The sequence below is a fragment of the Bufo gargarizans genome, chromosome 3 (assembly GCF_014858855.1).
Source record: "Bufo gargarizans isolate SCDJY-AF-19 chromosome 3, ASM1485885v1, whole genome shotgun sequence".
Lineage (NCBI taxonomy): Eukaryota > Metazoa > Chordata > Amphibia > Anura > Bufonidae > Bufo > Bufo gargarizans.
Genome location: NC_058082.1, coordinates 208,794,626 through 208,814,690, shown reverse-complemented (window position 1 = coordinate 208,814,690; position 20,065 = coordinate 208,794,626). Strand labels below are relative to the sequence as shown.

Sequence of the window (20,065 nt, the reverse complement as noted above, 5' to 3'; positions counted from 1 at the left end):
AATATGTAAATTACCTGTCTACCAGCAAGTAGGACGGCTACTTGCTGGTAGCAGCCGCATCCTCCGCTCCTAATGACGCCCCCTCCGCATGTTGATTGACAGGGCCAGGGAACGGGATCGTTCTCTGCTGGCCCTGTTTGCATTCAAAATTTGGCGCCTGTCTTCAATCGGCGCAGGCGCACTGAGAGGCGGACGCTCGCTCGGCCGCTCCATCCTCAATGCGCCTGTGCCGGGTGTAGATGTGACGTCATCAGCGCAGGCGCATTGAGGATGGAGTGGCCGAGCAAGCGTCCGCCTCTCAGTACGCCTGCACCGATTGAAGACAGGTACGGCGCAGGCGCCAGATTTTGAACGCAGACAGGGCCAGCCAGAAGACGAGCGTGTTCACTGGCCCTGTCAATCAACATGCAGAGGGGGCGTCATTATGATAGGAGGATGCGGCTGCTACCAGCAAGTAGCCGCCCTACTTGCTGGTAGACAGGTAATTTACATATTATAAATCTACTGAACCAAAATGATTAATCACATTATGTATGGATAAATCGCAGTATAGAGATTATAAGTACACAAAAAAAAAAAAATGTTTAGTGGGGTGACAGAAGCCCTTTAACATGATAGATTATGATGAAAATACAGGAAAACATCTAATTATTTAACAAAGATACATTGCAAATTTTGCTTCATTGGGCAAATGACCATGACTGTATAACACTGCTTAATAACATAACATCAGAATGGTAAAGCCTGAATTTCTTTTAACATAATTCAAGATGGATACAGACTTAATAGGAACCTCATCCGCTCTGGTTCAGCTAGTGGCCCCAGTTTATCGCCATCTCCACAGCTTCTCCAGGGAGCAAATATTTGCTTAGTTTGTAGTTTCCTTATCTTCACTTTCTCCAGTACATCCAGCACCTTGGAATAACTTAGTTGATCTCTAACCTACACAATTCATTCTGTTCTGTATCTGATGCTCCAGCAAATTATCAGTTGCTGTTCAATCTGGACATTGTCTGGATCAATTTTATTGACATGTATTTTTTTAAATTGAGCCCTAAGATCAGAGACAAGCTGATTTCCCCCTCTGGGCTCTAGTTTTTGTTATTATCAAGTCTGTGGCCGATGCATCGGGAAATGATCAGGAATAAAACGTTTGTTCTTGATCATTTTCCACTCTTTTAGCTGCATTCACATGCACCATCCATCCCCTCTGTTTGTGGATAAACAATTACCTCTATGATCGTTAATCCCCATACAGATTCATTGTTTGTCTGCAGCATGTCCCTGTTTACAATGGTTTTGTGTGCCGCATGAAAGATGCGATCACCCAACAAACAGACGTTTTCTTGTTTGGTGGGAGATCCAAAGTACCTTTACACGGGCATTAAATGGGAACAAGTGTTTGTACCATACATAGGTTCATCCCCAAATGATTTTTCTGATCCACAGTCCACATTAAAGGGCAACTCTCAATAGAAAAAAGCATGCTTAAAAGTATCATAGCAACAAAGTTTGTGTGAGTGTAAAAATACATCTATTCAGTTCCGACATATGTTGCAGTGTTGATCCAGAGGAAGAAAAAAACATCAGAAGCCAATTCAAAAAATCATTCCTGACTCTAAATTTGGATTTACTGGATCAACAAATCTAGTACCTATAATTTGTAAGAAACATCACTTTTGAACTCTTTTATTGTGTTCACCATTACAAATTCCTCTGGCAGAAAGTTTTACAGTCTCACTGCTGTTGCCGTAAAGAATCCTCTTCTATGTTGGTGTAGAACTTCTTAACTCTAGACGCAGAGGATGTCCCCTCATTACTTTTGAATTCCTGGGTATAAATAGATCATGGGAGAGATCTCTGTATTAACTTTACACAAATATATAAAAGGTCATTTGGTCCCCTCTCAGCCATCTTTTTTTCTAGACTAAGTAACTCTAATGAAAATTAAAATAAAAAACATAGTAATTTGGGATTCATGTACAAAGCAGCATTTCTAGAATGAAAATTACTTACTTTCAATACTTTCTTTAAGTGGGCTTTCCGATACCCACCAGAGTTACAGTGGGATGCGAAAGTTTGGGCAACCTTGTTAATCGTCATGATTTTCCTGGATAAATCGTTGGTTGTTACGATAAAAAATGTCAGTTAAATATATTATATAGGAGACACACACAGTGATATTTGAGAAGTGAAATGAAGTTTATTGGATTTACAGAAAGTGTGCTATAATTGTTTAAACAAAATTAGGCAGGTGCATAAATTTGGGCACCACAAAAAAGAAATAAAATCAATATTTAGTAGATCCTCCTGTTGCAGAAATTAGAGCCTCTAAACTCTTCCTGTAGGTTCCAATGAGAGTCTGGATTCTGGTTGAAGGTATTTTGGACCATTCCTCTTTATAAAACATCTTTAGTTCATTCAGGTTTGATGGCTTCCGAGCATGGACAGCTCTCTTTAAGTCACACCACAGATTTTCAATTATATTCAGGTCTGGGGACTGAGATGGCCATTCCAGAACATGGTACTTGTTCCTCTGCATAAATGCCTTAGTGGATTTTGAGCAGTGTTTAGGGTTGTTGTCTTCTTGAAAGATCCAGCCCCGGCGCAGCTTCAGCTTTGTCATTGATTCCTGGCCATTGGTCTCCAGAATCTGCTGATACTGAGTGGAATCCATGCGTCCCTCAACTTTGACAAGATTCCCAGTCCCTGCACTGGCCACACAGCCCCACAGCATGATGGAACCACCACCATATTTTACTGTAGGTAGAAGGTGTTTTTCCTGGAATGTTGTGTTCTTTTTCCTCCAAGCATAACGCCCCTTGTTATGGTCCAAATAACTCAATTTTAGTTTCATCAGTCCACAGCACCTTATTCCAAAATGAAGCTGGCTTGTCCAAATGTGCTTTAGACCACCTCAAGCGGCACTTTTTATGCTGTGGGTGGAGAAAAGGCTTCCTCTGCATCACTCTCGCATACAGCATCTCCTTGTGTAAAGTGCGCTGAATGGTTGAACGATGCACAGTGACTCCATCTGCAGCAAGATGATGTTGTAGGTCTTTGGTGCTGGTCTGTGGGTTGACTCTGACTGTTCTCACCATTTGTCGCTTCTGTCTATCCGAGATTTTTCTTGGTCTGCCAATTCAAGCCTTAACTTGAACTGAGCCTGTGGTCTTCCATTTCCTCAATATGTTCCTAACTGTGGAAACAGACAGCTGAAATCTCTGCAACAGCTTTCTGTATCCTTCCCCTAAATCATGATGGTGAGCAATCTTTGTCTTCAGGTCATTTGAGAGTTGTTTTGAGACCCCCATGTTGCTACTCTTCAGAGAAAATTAAAAGAGGAGGGAAACTTACAATTGACCCCCTAAAATACTCTTTCTCATAATTGGATTCACCTGTGTATGTAGGTCAGGGGTCACTGAGCTTACCAAGCCAATTTGAGTTCCAATAATTAGTTCTAAAGGTTTTGGAATCAATAAAATGACAACAGTGCCCAAATTCACTTCTCAAATATCACTGTGTGTGTCTCCTATATGATATATTTAACTGACATTTTTCTTGTAACAACCAACGATTTATAAAGGAAAATCATGACGATTAACAAGGTTGCCCAAACTTTCGCATCCCACTGTATGTGCTCGAACCTGCTAAACCTAAAGAAAGAGAGGCTCCCATGCCACTAAATGATGGCAGGGGTCCAAATGAATGGGACATGCCACTTCCTGTCGTCCACAGGTGACTGGAAGCAGTAGGGACAAGACCGTTGGCGCTGGAATGAAGTGCCTGTGACTAGATACATGGAAGTGCCTTTTTTTCTTTAGGCAGAGCAGTTTGGAGCACATAACTCCAATTGCAAAACAGAAACATGAAATGAAAGTTAAATGTAAATAGGAGATGAACTTGACCGCATGCTACAGCATCTTCAAGGTTTACAGCACTCTGTGCGATATTCATAGAATACCATATTTTTAATAGCAGCTGTTCTGAGTATTACAGACTTGCTCTTCCCTTTAAGGCTGGGTTAACATCATGTTTTTGACCTACGTTTAACATATATGCTTGGAAAAGAGGATACAAAACTAAAGTATGCTTTTCCATCCTGAGGAGTCCAGTAAAAAATGTATACGTTAATGTATAAGTATTTTTTTTTTACATTTAACATATACGTTTTTGTATATGTTAAATGTAAGACAAAAATGTGATATGAACCCAGCCTTATATTAATGGCCTGCCATAATGATAGGTCATCAATATTAAAAGCTAGATTACTCTTTAACCTACATCATCTCCTCTTGTAGACAGGGCTGAGGGAGGAGGTTCATACTGCAGCCATTTTTCCTACAGCAGACATAGGACAGCTGGGTCAAGTGCCCCTTGAGGACACATCACCGCTGAGGCCAGTGATTGGCTGCAGTGGTGGACTTGACCAGATTTGGAAGATTACAGGTCAGCGACTAGAAGCATTGCCGAACAGAACCTCAGTGCTGGAGCAGCGGGGTGCAGGCAAGTTGATTTCTTATTTTAGGCGGACAGGGGCATAGTTTAAAAAATCATTAAAACTAGACAACCACTTTAAATGAGAAATTGTGGATTGTGTGTATTTTTATTCTTATTTTCAATGTTGTGTTCCTTAAGGCAGGCCTACATATCCCAGACTGGCTTAAAATATGACCCAAAATGATTCTGTGGTTGAAAGCTGAATGAAATTTTGATAGAAATCCCATTTGACACCACTGGTAGATCCTTGCTATAATATATGATACACTTTAAAGGCTGTACAGAATCATCCTTTTCAGTGCTTGTAGCGTTTCATATCATTGTAAAGCTATCATCACATCTTTGTATTTATGGGCCACAGACAATGTGTTGTCTGATTAATGGACAAAGTGGGACATATAACTTCCTTGGTCTCTATTTGAATGGCTCTGCGTGCTTTTTCATTCTTGTTATTTAGTTGGTGAATGATGACACATATTTTCCAGCTCATGCTGTTTCGGTATAAAACATTCTTTCATTCCCACGATACAGATGAAATCATTGCCAGCTTTGAAATAGAGAGGAATTTGTACAGTGCAGAACTTCAAATAAAGCATGCCAGAAAATTAGAAAGTACTGAACATAAAAAAGATTGCAACACAGAAAACAACATATTTTAAGTGCAATCATTTGTCTGTAGACAGTATAATATAAGGTTTTGTTCATGCTGGGAGTCTCAGTTTGTAGGTGGAAACCCTATGTTATACAGTATATAGGACCCAGTGTCATCAGTCATGTAGAATCCCAATATCTTAGCCCTCATGTCAGAACTTTACTTCTTTTCAAGCAGAACACTGATAAGGTTTGTCAAGTTTCAGAACTTTTTTTACTTTTTCTTTTCAATTTTATGTCCCTCTTTGGGATTTTAACATGTGATAATCTGATCTCTTCGCTTCTTCTGCAGACTGCAGTGAATTACCATTGCAGCCTATGGGAGTTTCATTGTGCTATAGGAACATTGCTGTAACAAGGCTCGCATCCTTCAGATTGCCCAAAGCTGACACAGCAACCGAATGGCTCCCTCGATTGCCGTGTAAGATGCCGTGCACACAATTCACAACGGCATCTGAGGGGTTAAATGTCTGTGATTGGCATTATCACCGATTACGGACATTGGCATCAGATGTCTGTTGTGTAGCATCTGGCAGCTATAACACCTGCATTGTCCAGAAGCAAACGCCATCTTTAAAGAGACAATGAGCAATGTACATATATGGTGCTCTTCTTAAAAGGGTTAATTTAGTCTTGAGTATAGACATGATTAGCCTATACAAATATATCAATGGCCTGTAGAAAAAATATGGTGAAAAGCTGCTTCATCTAAAATCTCCTCAATAGACAAGAGGGCACTGCCTCCGTCTGGGTAAGAAAAAACTCAGTCTCCAGAGCGGACAAGGCTTCTTTGCAGTAAGAACTGTGAATCTGTGGAATAGTCATATCAGGATGTGTTAACGGCAGAAACAGTAGATGGCTTTAAAAATAAAAGCTCAGATGATTTCTTAAAATTAAATAACACTAATACTTATAAAGAATATGTAGAAGTCTGGGTCTCACTCCCCTTCCCTAAATTCTGATCCCCTCCCATCCCCTGGTTGAACATGATGGACTAACTTTTTTTTTTAACCGTGCTATCTATGAAACTGTAATATATCGTAATTGTTTTATTATTAGAAATATTCACACTTTGCTGTGTGTATTTTTTTTTACAGAATTCTCATAAACGTGTTATTTGTACACAAGTTTTATATCCTAAAATATTCCATAGTTTATTAATTATGTTGTGGGCAGTATAAAAATGGCAGTAGCACCACAGAGACATACCACACCACTGTTATGGAGAGGCACTACATTTTGGCTCAGAGACCTCCTCTGTTTTTTTCTGTCTACCACACGCTCTCTATAACTTATATGTTATGTATTCACAGAATTATTGTAATGGGGACACTACTAGAATGATGCTCTGCCATCTGATTTTTTTAATTCCTATCATAATAGAAGAGTTTGTTTTTCAGTCTTAAATATGTTTACTTACATTGGACCAATTTTGAAAAACGAGGACAAAAAGTCAAAGGGATAACACATTCTAGGAAAAATATTTTAAAGCCTGTAGTTCAGGTCCACAGACACTTCATTTCTAAAAAGAACATTGCTAGATTTACTAAAGAAGCAGCAGGGACCTAGATGGACAAGACTACCTCAACATCTGCAGAAAAGGTCATATGCCCTTCAGCAGGAGATGAATCATAGGTAGACCTTCTCTACAACATGTTGTACAGATACAAATCTCAAATGATGCCATATTGTTAAGTATTATGTTAGCTGGCTTTGCCTGCAATCTAAATGTTCTCTATAAGTTCTCTGTAATTAATTATCATAGAAATGTCATATTACCTTTCAGAACCGATGTGAGCGGGCATTAATAATGTGCACAGTAGAGTCTATTTTCAGTCTCATTACTGCTGAGCTGCATGTACTGTACATGTAGCAATTTTTAAACCACTGATAATTGATAAATTTTAAAAAATTGTTACAAGTATTTGGTGGACATTTCAACCAGTGCAGTCATTGTACAAATGCTGACATCTTCGAAAACACGTTCCATCACAAATTATTTATAAACATTAATGTGTTGACCAAAATTGTTTATTTCATTCGTATATAAAATTGTGACTAGATTGAGCCTAAAATACGGTATATTATGATCATTAGCTTTTAAAATTTCTCTTAAATGAATCCATAGGCCACCCTTTGCCCGACAAAAGCCGAAAGGTCATTTTTCAGGCAGGAATTCCTTTTTTTTACTGTATAGGTAAGCTCAGTGCACTTCATATACAGTGGGTCGTCCCTCCACTCACCCTGTGTGCATTGGGACTAGTGTTCAGTGAACTTCCTTACAAAGGGGGTCATTTATCAATCTGAAATACACATAAATTAGAAGTATTTCAGGCGCACATTGCGGTGCAACAGTTAGTTGCGCCTCAATCTGCAACTTCTCCGCAATCCGCGACTTCTCCCCGCTCACGCCAGGTCTAAAATTGTGGCCGGTCTTAATTAATGTGCCCCTTTATCCTTCCCTTGTCCTCACTGTCCAGCTTCTGACCAAGTTGCTAATCACTTTATTTTGATGGGCTGTGGTTCCACCTCCTTGCCTGAGCATTAAAGTTTTGTAGTGTCTAATAACCAGCAAAGGTGTGGTGACTACCCATGCAGTGTACCTTGCCTGACTACTGATTCTTCTCCTTTTCCTGGCCCTGACCTTGAGATTGCTATCTGCAGTATGCTTATACTCAGCCAGCCCCAACCTTGGACTTGCTATCTGTAGTACACACATACTCAGCATGCCCTGACCTTGGGCTGTGTTCAGACTATGCCTTATGCCTGAACCCTTGGTGCTTCGCGCCAGTGTTTTGACCCCTGTGGGTCAGCTGCCAACTACACCGCGACTACTCCAAGAGGTAGCGGCCTGGTTTGTTTCCTTGTTTCCTGCAGCAAAGTCCACCTCCCTGTATAGGCGTTAAAGGTTGAATACCAGGGAATCGCCAGGACAATGCCCTTAGTTCAAAGTCAATCCGGTTTCTTTTACAACAAGAAAAACCCGTTCTATCCCCTGCCAAGCCAGCACAGATACTTAGTTCTTGTTTGCAACTTTCCATCATGCGATGCAGGCGGTCACGTATCAGTCAGTTGTAAACAAAGACCAAGGGTTTCGCCTGATGGTGTGCACTGGAGACTCAGTAGACGGATGAGTTTTTTTTTATTTTTATACTTTGAGCATATACTGTTTTTATTTATTCCTTTTATAATTCCTTTACCAAATTTTGAGACGTCTATAGTACTTATAAAACCTTCAGCATGTATTGTAAGGCTAGGTGGAAGGATTTCAGACATGTAAGAATGCATAACCTTACTGTAGTCCTGGGTTTATCTTAAATCAATATGAAACATGAAAATAGTTTGTGTGAGATAATAAATCACCACTGCATATCAAGGGTATTTTATTGATCCGCAAAAGATCGGTTTTCTTAGAATTATAGGCGTAGTAAAAGTGCACAATAAATCTAACATAAGTTTAAAGGGAACATACACATCATCTGGCTGTGCCTGGTACGCTGGGAATATTTGGCTGTTCCTACATTTGTTTTATTCTTGAAATTCGGTGCTTTCTATTTTCTGTAAAGGCTAAGAATTTAAAGAGAATCTGTAATTACTGTAATTTAAGGACTAGCTGGGTGTTACCAGTCGGGGATGTGTCCTTGCACATTATGCCACTGACAGCCCTGAGTGGTTAGTGTCAGATTGTGCAGGGATACACCCCAACTGGTAACACCCAACTGGACCTTCATTGCAAATGCTAGTAATTCATTCACACCTTCTAGACAGAATAATAAAGTAATGACACAACATAGAGTTATAAGAATAGATGCTCCAGAATTGTTATTACAGGGGGAATGCAAGGAGTTGCTAAAGCAGACATTTCAGGAGAGGTGACAAGTCTGTTCAATAACTAAACGTACCAGTGTCACTAATGGTGACACTTTTAGATATCAGGGCAGGATGTTCAAAGTGTATTAGTAAATCCAGTTATAACTAAAGCTGGCCATGCACTTGAGATAAAAAATTAAAAAAAACTGGCAGATTTTGGTGGGATTCCGCCATTTGCATGGCCATAGATTTATGTTATTCTACTCTCCCTATTGAAATAAAAGTGTATGCTCTGTCAAGTGTGCTAGTGTCAGGAGCAATATCTGTCATTCACGCTGACAGTGGCTTTTGACCAGCAGCTACAGATGTTTTAAACATTAACTTAGGCTGAGTTCACACGAGCGTGACAGATTTGGTCCGGATGCGTTCAGGGTGCGTTCAGTTAAACTCGCACCATTTTGCAAGCAAGTTCAGTCAGTTTTGGCTGCAATTGCGTTTAGTTGTTCAGTTTTTTCCGCGCGGATGCAATGCGTTTTGATGCATTTTTCACACGCATGATAAAAAACTGAATGTTTACAAACAACATCTCCTAGCAACCATCAGTGAAAAACGCATTGCATCCGCACTTGCTTGCGGATGCAATGCGTTATTAACGCAGCCCCATTCACTTCTATGGAGCCAGGGCTGCGTTAAAAACGCAGAATATAGAACATGCTGCGATTTTAAAGCATTGCAGAAGTGATGCATGAAAAAAAATGCTCATGTGCACAGCCCCATTGAAATGAATGGGTCAGGATTCAGTGCAGGTGCAATGCGTTCACCTACTGCATTGCACCCGCGCGGAAATCTCGCCCGTGTGAACTCAGCCTTAGGGTGCATTCACATCACCGTTTAGCTTTCCGTTTAGCCATTTCCGTCTGAGATCCGTTTTTTTAGACGGGAAAAAAGTCCTGCATGCAGTACTTTTGTTTCCGTCTAAAAAAACTGATCTTAGGGTACTTTCACACTAACGGCAGCCTTCTCCGGCAGCATGCTGGATCCGTGCTGCCACTAGTGCACACGTGCCGCCGGAGGTCCGCTCCGGCCCCATTAACTATAACGGGGGCGGGCCGGAGTTCCGGCGGCAGCACGGCAAACATGCCGAGAGGTGACCGGAATAAAACTATGACATGTAACTCCTTAAAGACATAACATATTAAATGCACTGTTGCAGCAAATGTTAAAAATTGATACATAAACAAACCTGGTCTACTGCAAATGTGTATTTAAAAGTTAACTGTCAAGTTGAAACTTGCTACATCTGTAGCTTAAAGGGGTTGTCTTATCCCGTTGCTACTAAGGCGAGATGAGACACAGTCCCGAACACCTCCCGGCCGGGAAACAGCAGAGCGCTCCAGTGCTTACTGTTTCCGTAGCTCATATGCACGGCAGGAGGTGGGCGGGACTGTGTCTCATCTCGCTTTTGTAACGGTGAGATCAGACAACCCCTTTAAGGGATTTACCCAATTAAAGAAAACTTGTCACCATAAAATGCAGTGCACTCTGCAGGTGGCATGTTATAGAGCAGGAGGAGCTGAGCAGATTGATATGTAGTTTTATGGAAAAAGATTCAACAAATGTATTCATTTAAGTCTCTGCTTTTTCTGAGCTCAGTTGTACACAGGGGCTGCCTTATTAGTGACTGATAGCATTCTCTGTGCGCACACCTACACAGACTATGCTATCAATCACTGGTAATAGTGGAATGGGCCCTGGTAATAGTGAAACTTTTGGAGTTCACAAAAAGCAAATTTTATTGAATCTTTCCAACAATCTGCTTTATAACATTCTGCTTGCAGATTGCACTGCATTTCGTCTTGACAGTTTCCTGAGCCCAGATAACAAATGTGTATTATGCCCCCCAACCATCATGTGCCATGTATAATGTTGGTGTCATCTTAAGGTGCTGATGGTGATACCAAGGGCCAAGCACGACTACACTGCAATAGAAATGAATAAATATTTTTTTATTTATATTTTTTATATTAGATCAAACTTGTTACAAGCATATTGAGTTTTTTTTTATTTGCAGAATCCATAGCAACCACATTTGGTAGCTGACATGGTTTACTAAAGATTTCTTCGTTGTGCTTGCTTATTTTATAAAGCTTTCCGAATACCAAGAACCCTATAATCATTGTGACTGATGCCTAAATGTGTACAGTAATGAAATGAGTGCCTGGACAAAAATGGTCACATTGGTTACAGAAAAGTTCTCTAACATGTTAGAAGCTTTTACTGTGTGGATATCCTTCTTATGCAAAGTTTAAATGTTTATCTATATATAAAAAAAAAAATATGTTAAAAAAAAAAACTAAACGACTTAGATTTTTAGTTTTTTATTTCTTATGACATAGTCACAACAATTTCAGACTTTCAATGCAAGAATCTTGCAGACAGCTTCCTGCACTCCTATTGTGCCTAAGTATACCTACACCGGAATCTACTGTATAGGTTTTGGGTTTAATTTAGGGGGTTTTCTGGTTTGCATCAACACCCTTTAAAATAATCATTTATAAACGTTGCTGTTATTTCGTAATGTATTTATTTTACCTTTATTGATCTATCTTCTGTTCTGGGCTGTGGTCACATGACCATGATGTTATGTCCATGGGCATGTCAAAGTGGCAACAGAGGAAGTGATAGGTTAATGTCTGTATAACTAGCTGGGTGGGAGGAGCTATAAACTAGGGGCGGTGCTGGAGCTGTGGTAGAGGAAGGAGAAATGCATCATGGGTTTGATTGGCTACAGTAATAGGAAGTGCTACATACAGAATAGAGACAAACCAGAGGGATTTGTTTACATGGTAAAACGGGTCAGAAGAGTCCATACTGAAATAAAAAAGGATGAGTAAAATGTACATGTTCAATTTTATCGCAGAAAACCCTTTTAAGGACTAGTGAGTGATTGGTTGAAAGGTAATCTATGTATTCATGGCCAGAACAATGCTGGTAAAATAAGGTCTCCTGAAATCCGGATTATAAAGTGCATGTTCTCTGAGGTGTACGGGAACCTTTCTTAAAATTCAAAATGGCACAGCTTAGCTTTTGATAAGGACTAGAAATAATCTCCTCCATAGACGCATTATGCAGCGTGAGTATGCCGAACATATAACAAAAGAATCACAAGAAGTAATCTATTATACTGCCATAAATGATGTTAGCGCTCATATCTCCACAGAAGCATTGTCTGAATGGAAATCAAAAATGGAACCTTGTTATTGACTTATTGCTGAATTTAGAAAGCATGTTCTAATGGTGACATACCGCATATTTCTGTATTAGGAACGTGCAGATGTGAGGAGCACAGATAGTCTTCCCTTAGGTGATAAGTCATTTCATGCTGGTGCCCTTTCAGCTCAGCAAAAGATTTGGTAGAGTTTTAATGGATACTGATAAAATGCAGCATTTAAAGCATTCAATGGGTTTTTTCATCTCAGTTAAACTGGAAAGTGCTTTGCAGAAAGAATAGTTTTTCTATGTTATTGTTTTGCCCGTTCTCTCTAGCTGCGATGGCCAATTGGCCATTTCTTCTTGTGTGCCTCCATACCCACGCAGCACCACCCGTGTACACTTTTATGGCATAGGACACTATCATGCATCAGCCATCTAAGTTTGGAGAAAATATGAAATACATTTCCCACCACCTTGGATAGGGTGGTGGGTATGCTGGTGTGATTCCTAATTGTGAAGACCATTATTGGAAAGTCATCTCATATGGGTACTAGATGTACTATATAACTTGAAAAGCAGCAATTTGTGTGATTTCTACAATACGTTTTCAAATTTATATAAGGAAAGTATTACTGATCGGTTAGAAGTCCTTCTACAGCGCTATAGACCACTGTTCAGCTTTTTAATTTACAGCAAAGAAGCATTTTCATGTGAAAATAGGTTTGGTTTCTTTATTTTATTCACACACAGGATACATTTTTGATTAAGCCTTGTGTTCCATATAGATGCCATCAAAGGTGCTCTCTGGTCTGCACCCCTTTGGTGACCTGGATCACCAAGCTTTGAGGATCTGCAAAACACCGGGCCGGCACCCCGATAGAAATGCCTATTCTTGTCCGCAGCTGCAGTCAAGAATAGGACATGTTCTATTTTTTTGCTGAGCCGCGGACCGGAAGTTCGGGGCCGCGGAACGGAAATGCGGATGCGGACAGAACACTGTGTGTTGTCCGCATCTTTTCCGTCCCCATTGAAAATAAATGGGTCTGCACCCGTTCCGCATAATTGCGGAACTGATCCGGACCCAAAGTGCGGACTTGTGAATGGACCAAGGAAATCTGTCACCGCATACCTTCCAGTGAAACCTTCTCTGTATAGCTGATCCACTGATTCTATTATACTTTGTGCCATCTTAATCCATGGCCCCTATTCAGCCCTGCAGTGCACATGCACCGAACGCACGTCCACAAGATTTCAGAGCCAAGCGTGAATGCATCTACATCGCCTGGCCCTGTCAGCCAAAGTGGTCGGGGTGCACCCAGCGGGAAAAAGAGTGGAGCCTCTGGGTTCAATGAGGTGCAAGAGAAACACCAAGGGACTCATTAGAATACATTAAAGAGGGTTATTTCTCAGAATAGGTGCCACAGATCAAGACTGCACTCAAGAAGGGTTAGTTGGAAGGTATATAATGATAGATTTCCATGTTTTATATGGTATGACTGCTGCATACACAGCTTTTATGTCGGGAACCAGCCCCGGCAGCAGCCATCAGATCACAGGACCAGCTTCTATTAATAAAGCAGTTGTCAGGTCAGGTCCTAATTATATTTATGTCTTCATGAGGCAACACATTAAAAGTCTAATTCTTAAAAAAAAAAAAAAAGTTAAAATGACCATAACCATCAGATTAACTGCCTATGTATACTGGTTTATCCAACCAACATCCTTGAAACTGCCACTTCCTAGAGACAATCAGTTGTAATTTCATTTGCCATGTATAGTTTGTCTTCTTGTATTCTGATCCTCAACATCCACAACTCATCTGTTCAAAGTATGTCCTGTTTTTGGATGTGGTAAAATAAATTGGCAAAGTCCACACATCATGATGGAAGCCATAATGCTCTGCTGGATCCATTATATGATAGTTGCCATTGCCACCCATATAAACCCCATTTACTTAGAATAGCTCCCACCAGCTTCCATTGTGGTGTACGCCACTTTGATGGAAAGAATAGTGCTGCATGCAGTGGTATTCTTCCCATCAAATCTGACGGAATTTGTAACAGAGGCAACAATTGGAGCCTCCCATGGAAATGTGAACAGGGCCTAAGAAATGTTGTAGTGGAATCAAGCAGAACTGCCAGAATATGACTGTACAAGCCAGATGGAAGATCTAATATCTATGACTAGGTGTAAGTACAACCTTCTCCAAAGGCATAGCAGGGTGCATTCACATGACCGTAAGTGTTTTGCAGTCTGCAAACTGCGGATTCCACAAAACACGGATACTGGCCGTGGGCATGCCGCATCACGGTGCGGATGGGACATGTTCTATCTTTTGTGCAGATGTGGAAACACACAGAAGGGTCACCGTACGGAGCTGGAAACAGACAGCTCCATACACTGTGTAGTGGCCGTGCTAGGTTATTGCAGCTCAGTCCTCATGAATAAGAGGTCATCAGTATTGAAGTCCTGGAAAACCCCTTAAAAGCCAATGGGTCATTATGTTCTGGCTCTTTGGACTTTTTGTAGAAAAAGTTTGAGAATTCCCAAGCTAGCCAGATTGAACTTTTCTGTTGGGTGGTGTATCATGACATTATGGGTAAGGGTAATTGGAGAAATACCATTTTCCTTAATATAGTATATTTCTGTAGATGATTGTTTCTTGTGCCATTTAGATTTTTATATTTGGTTTGTCCATTATACAATTTCTACTCCACTCCACAGAAAAACTCGTTCAGTAAAATTGGACAGAAATATACGTAGACAACAAGATGCAACTTGACATCCATTTAATTTCTTTTCCTTTTTTTTTTTCTCCTTAATGTCCCCTTCTGCACTCAGCTGAACGAGGCAGCCAAACAGCTCATTGAGAAGGACAAGACAAGCATATCCTCAGCACCAGGCTATGGGGTCCGTGTCGCTGTTGATGCCAACATGGTACTCAGTGTGACCCAGAGTCCTATTCTAAACAATACTGGAGTTGTCAGTGCCAACCAGAGGCATACCGACATCAAGAAGAATGCCAAGAAACGACACTCGTTCACAGCTCTCAGTATGACGCACAAATCCTCCCATGCCATGAATAACAGGCATTCCATGGAAATTAGTGCTCCAGTATTGATCAGTTCTAGTCATCCCCGCGCTGCTGCCAGAATCGGAGGCATGACTCAACTTTCATCCAGTGCTCCAGTCCAGGTAACTGTTTATAGAGCAGCCACACGAGGGCATAGCCATCAGTGAGGAGCCCCTTCAGATGGCATCTGGAGGAAATGAGCCAATATTTGCTATCTATGAATATAGTGTGTTGCCTGTGCTGTTACATAATGCATACATGTATCCTTCATACATGTGCCCACTATGGGAACCATAACATGCTATCTTTGAAAACTATTTTGCATGTATGTCTCTACTAATATTTAATCTAATATACAAATTTTCTAATACTAACCCTGTGCTGCCCTCATTATGACAGCATAAGCAGGATCATATTAAAATATAGTGTTGATGCTCCTGGTTATTCATGGCTGTTGGACGGTTAACTAGTCATATAAATTATAATTTATTAACATAATAAAGCTTATTAATGCGCCCTCCATAGTAAACCTAGGCCTATTTACACCCGCCTTTTCCACTTGCCCTCTCGCGCCTTTGTACTTAATGCATAACCATGTGAATAGTATTGCACCAGACTAACCCTTTTCAAAGATGCTCAGTTCATTGTTAATGACTTTCAACTGTTTTATTCTTTAGGTCTTAATAATTTTTTTTTTCTTAATTCAGCGGAAGTGTAAGTAGTGTCATTAGAGTTGAGCGAACACCTGGATGTTCGGGTTCGAGAAGTTCGGCCGAACATCCCGGAAATGTTCGGGTTCGGGATCCGAACCCGATCCGAACTTCGTCCCGAACCCGAACCCCATTGAAGTCAATGGGGACCCGAACTTTTCGGCACTAAAAAGGCTGTAAAACAGCCCAGGAAAGAGCTAGAGGGCTGCAAAAGGCAGCAACATGTAGGTAAATCCCCTGCAAACAAATGTGGATAGGGAAATTAATTAAAATAAAAATTAAATAAATAAAAATTAACCAAAATCAATTGGAGAGAGGTTCCATAGCAGAGAATCTGGCTTCCCGTCACCCACCACTGGAACAGTCCATTCTCAGATATTTAGGCCCCGGCACCCAGGCAGAGGAGAGAGGTCCCGTAACAGAGAATCTGTCTTCATGTCAGCAGAGAATTAGTCTGCATGTCATAGCAGAGAATGAGGCTTCACGTCAGCCACCACTGCAACAGTCCATTGGCATATATTTAGGCCCAGCACCCAGGCAGAGGAGGGAGGTCCCGTAACAGAGAATCTGTCTTCATGTCAGCAGAGAATTAGTCTGCATGTCATAGCAGAGAATGAGGCTTCACGTCAGCCACCACTGCAACAGTCCATTGGCATATATTTAGGCCCAGCACACACACAGGCAGAGGAGAGAGGTCCCGTAACAGAGAATCTGGCTTCATGTCAGCAGAGAATCAGTCTGCATGTCATAGCAGAGAATGAGGCTTCACGTCAGCCACCACTGCAACAGTCCATTGGCATATATTTAGGCCCAGCACACACACAGGCAGAGGAGAGAGGTCCCGTAACAGAGAATCTGGCTTCATGTCAGCAGAGAATCAGTCTGCATGTCATAGCAGAGAATGAGGCTTCACGTCAGCCACCACTGCAACAGTCCATTGGCATATATTTAGGCCCAGCACCCAGGCAGAGGAGGGAGGTCCCGTAACAGAGAATCTGTCTTCATGTCAGCAGAGAATTAGTCTGCATGTCATAGCAGAGAATGAGGCTTCACGTCAGCCACCACTGCAACAGTCCATTGGCATATATTTAGGCCCAGCACACACACAGGCAGAGGAGAGAGGTCCCGTAACAGAGAATCTGGCTTCATGTCAGCAGAGAATCAGTCTGCATGTCATAGCAGAGAATGAGGCTTCACGTCACCCACCACTGCAACAGTCCATTGGCATATATTTAGGCCTAGCACACAGGCAGAGCAGAGAGGTCCCGTAACAGACAATCTGGCTTCATGTCAGCAGAGAATCAGTCTGCATGTCATAGCAGAGAATGAGGCTTCACGTCACCCACCACTGCAACAGTCCATTGGCATATATTTAGGCCTAGCACACAGGCAGAGCAGAGAGGTCCCGTAACAGACAATCTGGCTTCATGACAGCAGAGAATTAGTCTGCATGTCATAGCAGAGAATGAGGCTTCACGTCAGCCACCACTGCAACAGTCCATTGGCATATATTTAGGCCCAGCACCCAGGCAGAGGAGAGAGGTCCCGTAACAGACAATCTGGCTTCATGTCAGCAGAGAATTAGTCTGCATGTCATAGCAGAGAATCAGGCTTCACGTCAGCCACCACTGCAACAGTCCATTGTCATAAATTTAGGCCCAGCACCCAGGCAGAGGAGAGAGGTCCCGTAACAGAGAATCTGTCTTCATGTCAGCAGAGAATTAGTCTGCATGTCATAGCAGAGAATGAGGCTTCACGTCAGCCACCACTGCAACAGTCCATTGGCATATATTTAGGCCTAGCACACAGGCAGAGCAGAGAGGTCCCGTAACAGACAATCTGGCTTCATGACAGCAGAGAATCAGTCTGCATGTCATAGCAGAGAATCAGGCTTCACGTCAGCCACCACTGCAACAGTCCATTGTCATAAATTTAGGCCCAGCACCCAGGCAGAGGAGAGAGGTCCCGTAACAGACAATCTGGCTTCATGTCAGCAGAGAATCAGTCTTCATATCATAGCAGAGAATCAGGCTTCACGTCACCCACCACTGTAAGAGTCAATTTTCATAAATTTAGGCCCAGAACCCAGGCAGAGGAGAAAGGTCCCGTAACAGACAATCTGGCTTCATGTCAGCAGAGAATCAGTCTTCATATCATAGCCTAGAATCAGGCTTCACGTCACCCACCACTGTAAGAGTCAATTTTCATAAATTTAGGCCCAGAACCCAGGCAGAGGAGAAAGGTCCCGTAACAGACAATCTGGCTTCATGTCAGCAGAGAATCAGTCTTCATATCATAGCAGAGAATCAGGCTTCACGTCACCCACCACTGCAACAGTCAATTGTCATAAATTTAGGCCCAGCACCCAGGCAGAGGAGAGAGCTCCCGTAACAGAGGATCTGGCTTCATGTCAGCAGAGAATCAGTCTGCATGTCATAGCAGAGAATGAGGCTTCACGTCACCCACCACTGCAACAGTCCATTGGCATATATTTAGGCCTAGCACACAGGCAGAGCAGAGAGGTCCCGTAACAGACAATCTGGCTTCATGTCAGCAGAGAATCAGTCTGCATGTCATAGCAGAGAATGAGGCTTCACGTCACCCACCACTGCAACAGTCCATTGGCATATATTTAGGCCTAGCACACAGGCAGAGCAGAGAGGTCCCGTAACAGACGATCTGGCTTCATGTCAGCAGAGAATCAGTCTGCATGTCATAGCAGAGAATCAGGCTTCACGTCAGCCACCACTGCAACAGTCCATGGTCATAAATTTAGGCCCAGCACCCAGGCAGAGGAGAGAGGTCCCGTAACAGACAATCTGGCTTCATGTCAGCAGAGAATTAGTCTGCATGTCATAGCAGAGAATCAGGCTTCATGTCAGCCACCACTGCAACAGTCCATTGGCATATATTTAGGCCTAGCACACAGGCAGAGGAGAGGTTCATTCAACTTTGGGTAGCATCGCAATATAATGGTAAAATGAAAATAAAAATAGGATTGAATGAGGAAGTGCCCTGGAGTCCAATAATATATGGTTATGGGGAGGTAGTTAATGTCTAATCTGGACAAGGGACGGACAGGTCCTGTGGGATCCATGCCTGGTTCATTTTTATGAACGTCAGCTTGTCCACATTGGCTGTAGACAGGCGGCTGCGTTTGTCTGTAATGACGCCCCCTGCCGTGCTGAATACACGTTCAGACAAAACGCTGGCTGCCGGGCAGGCCAGCACCTCCAAGGCATAAAAGGCTAGCTCTGGCCACGTGGACAATTTAGAGACCCAGAAGTTGAATGGGGCCGAACCATCAGTCAGTACGTGGAGGGGTGTGCACACGTACTGTTCCACCATGTTAGTGAAATGTTGCCTCCTGCTAACACGTTGCGTATCAGGTGGTGGTGCAGTTAGCTGTGGCGTGTTGACAAAAGTTTTCCACATCTCTGCCATGCTAACCCTGCCCTCAGAGGAGCTGGCCGTGACACAGCTGCCTTGGCGACCTCTTGCTCCTCCTCTGCCTTGGCCTTGGGCTTCCACTTGTTCCCCTGTGACATTTGGGAATGCTCTCAGTAGCGCGTCTACCAACGTGCGCTTGTACTCGCGCATCTTCCTATCACGCTCCAGTGCAGGAAGTAAGGTGGGCACATTGTCTTTGTAGCGTGGATCCAGCAGGGTGGCAACCCAGTAGTCCGCACAGGTTAAAATGTGGGCAACTCTGCTGTCGTTGCGCAGGCACTGCAGCATGTAGTCGCTCATGTGTGCCAGGCTGCCCAGGGGTAAGGACAAGCTGTCCTCTGTGGGAGGCGTATCGTCATCGTCCTGCCTTTCCCCCCAGCCACGCACCAGTGATGGACCCGAGCTGCGTTGGGTGCCACCCCGCTGTGACCATGCTTCATCCTCATCCTCCTCCACCTCCTCCTCATCCTCGTCCTCCTCGTCCTCCAGTAGTGGGCCCTGGCTGGCCACATTTGTACCTGGCCTCTGCTGTTGCAAAAAACCTCCCTCTGAGTCACTTCGAAGAGACTGGCCTGAAAGTGCTAAAAATGACCCCTCTTCCTCATCCTCCTCCTCCTCCTCCTGGGCCACCTCCTGTTCCATCATCGCCCTAAGTGTT

General features: G+C 42.6%; 1 protein-coding gene across 2 annotated transcripts in view; it reads left to right on the top strand.

Moving 5' to 3' along the window:
* SH3RF3 (SH3 domain containing ring finger 3) overlaps window positions 1-20,065 on the top strand; it is a 462,616-nt gene that overhangs the window by 301,606 nt on the left and 140,945 nt on the right. Inside the window, exon 4 of one of the 2 annotated variants that reach the window (XM_044287660.1) lies at window positions 15,016-15,369. The exons of the other annotated variant lie outside the window; for it this stretch is intronic. Within the exon in view, the coding sequence (XP_044143595.1) occupies window positions 15,016-15,369 (354 nt within the window). The remainder of the gene's footprint in view (window positions 1-15,015; window positions 15,370-20,065) is intronic. 2 annotated transcript variants of the gene reach the window in all.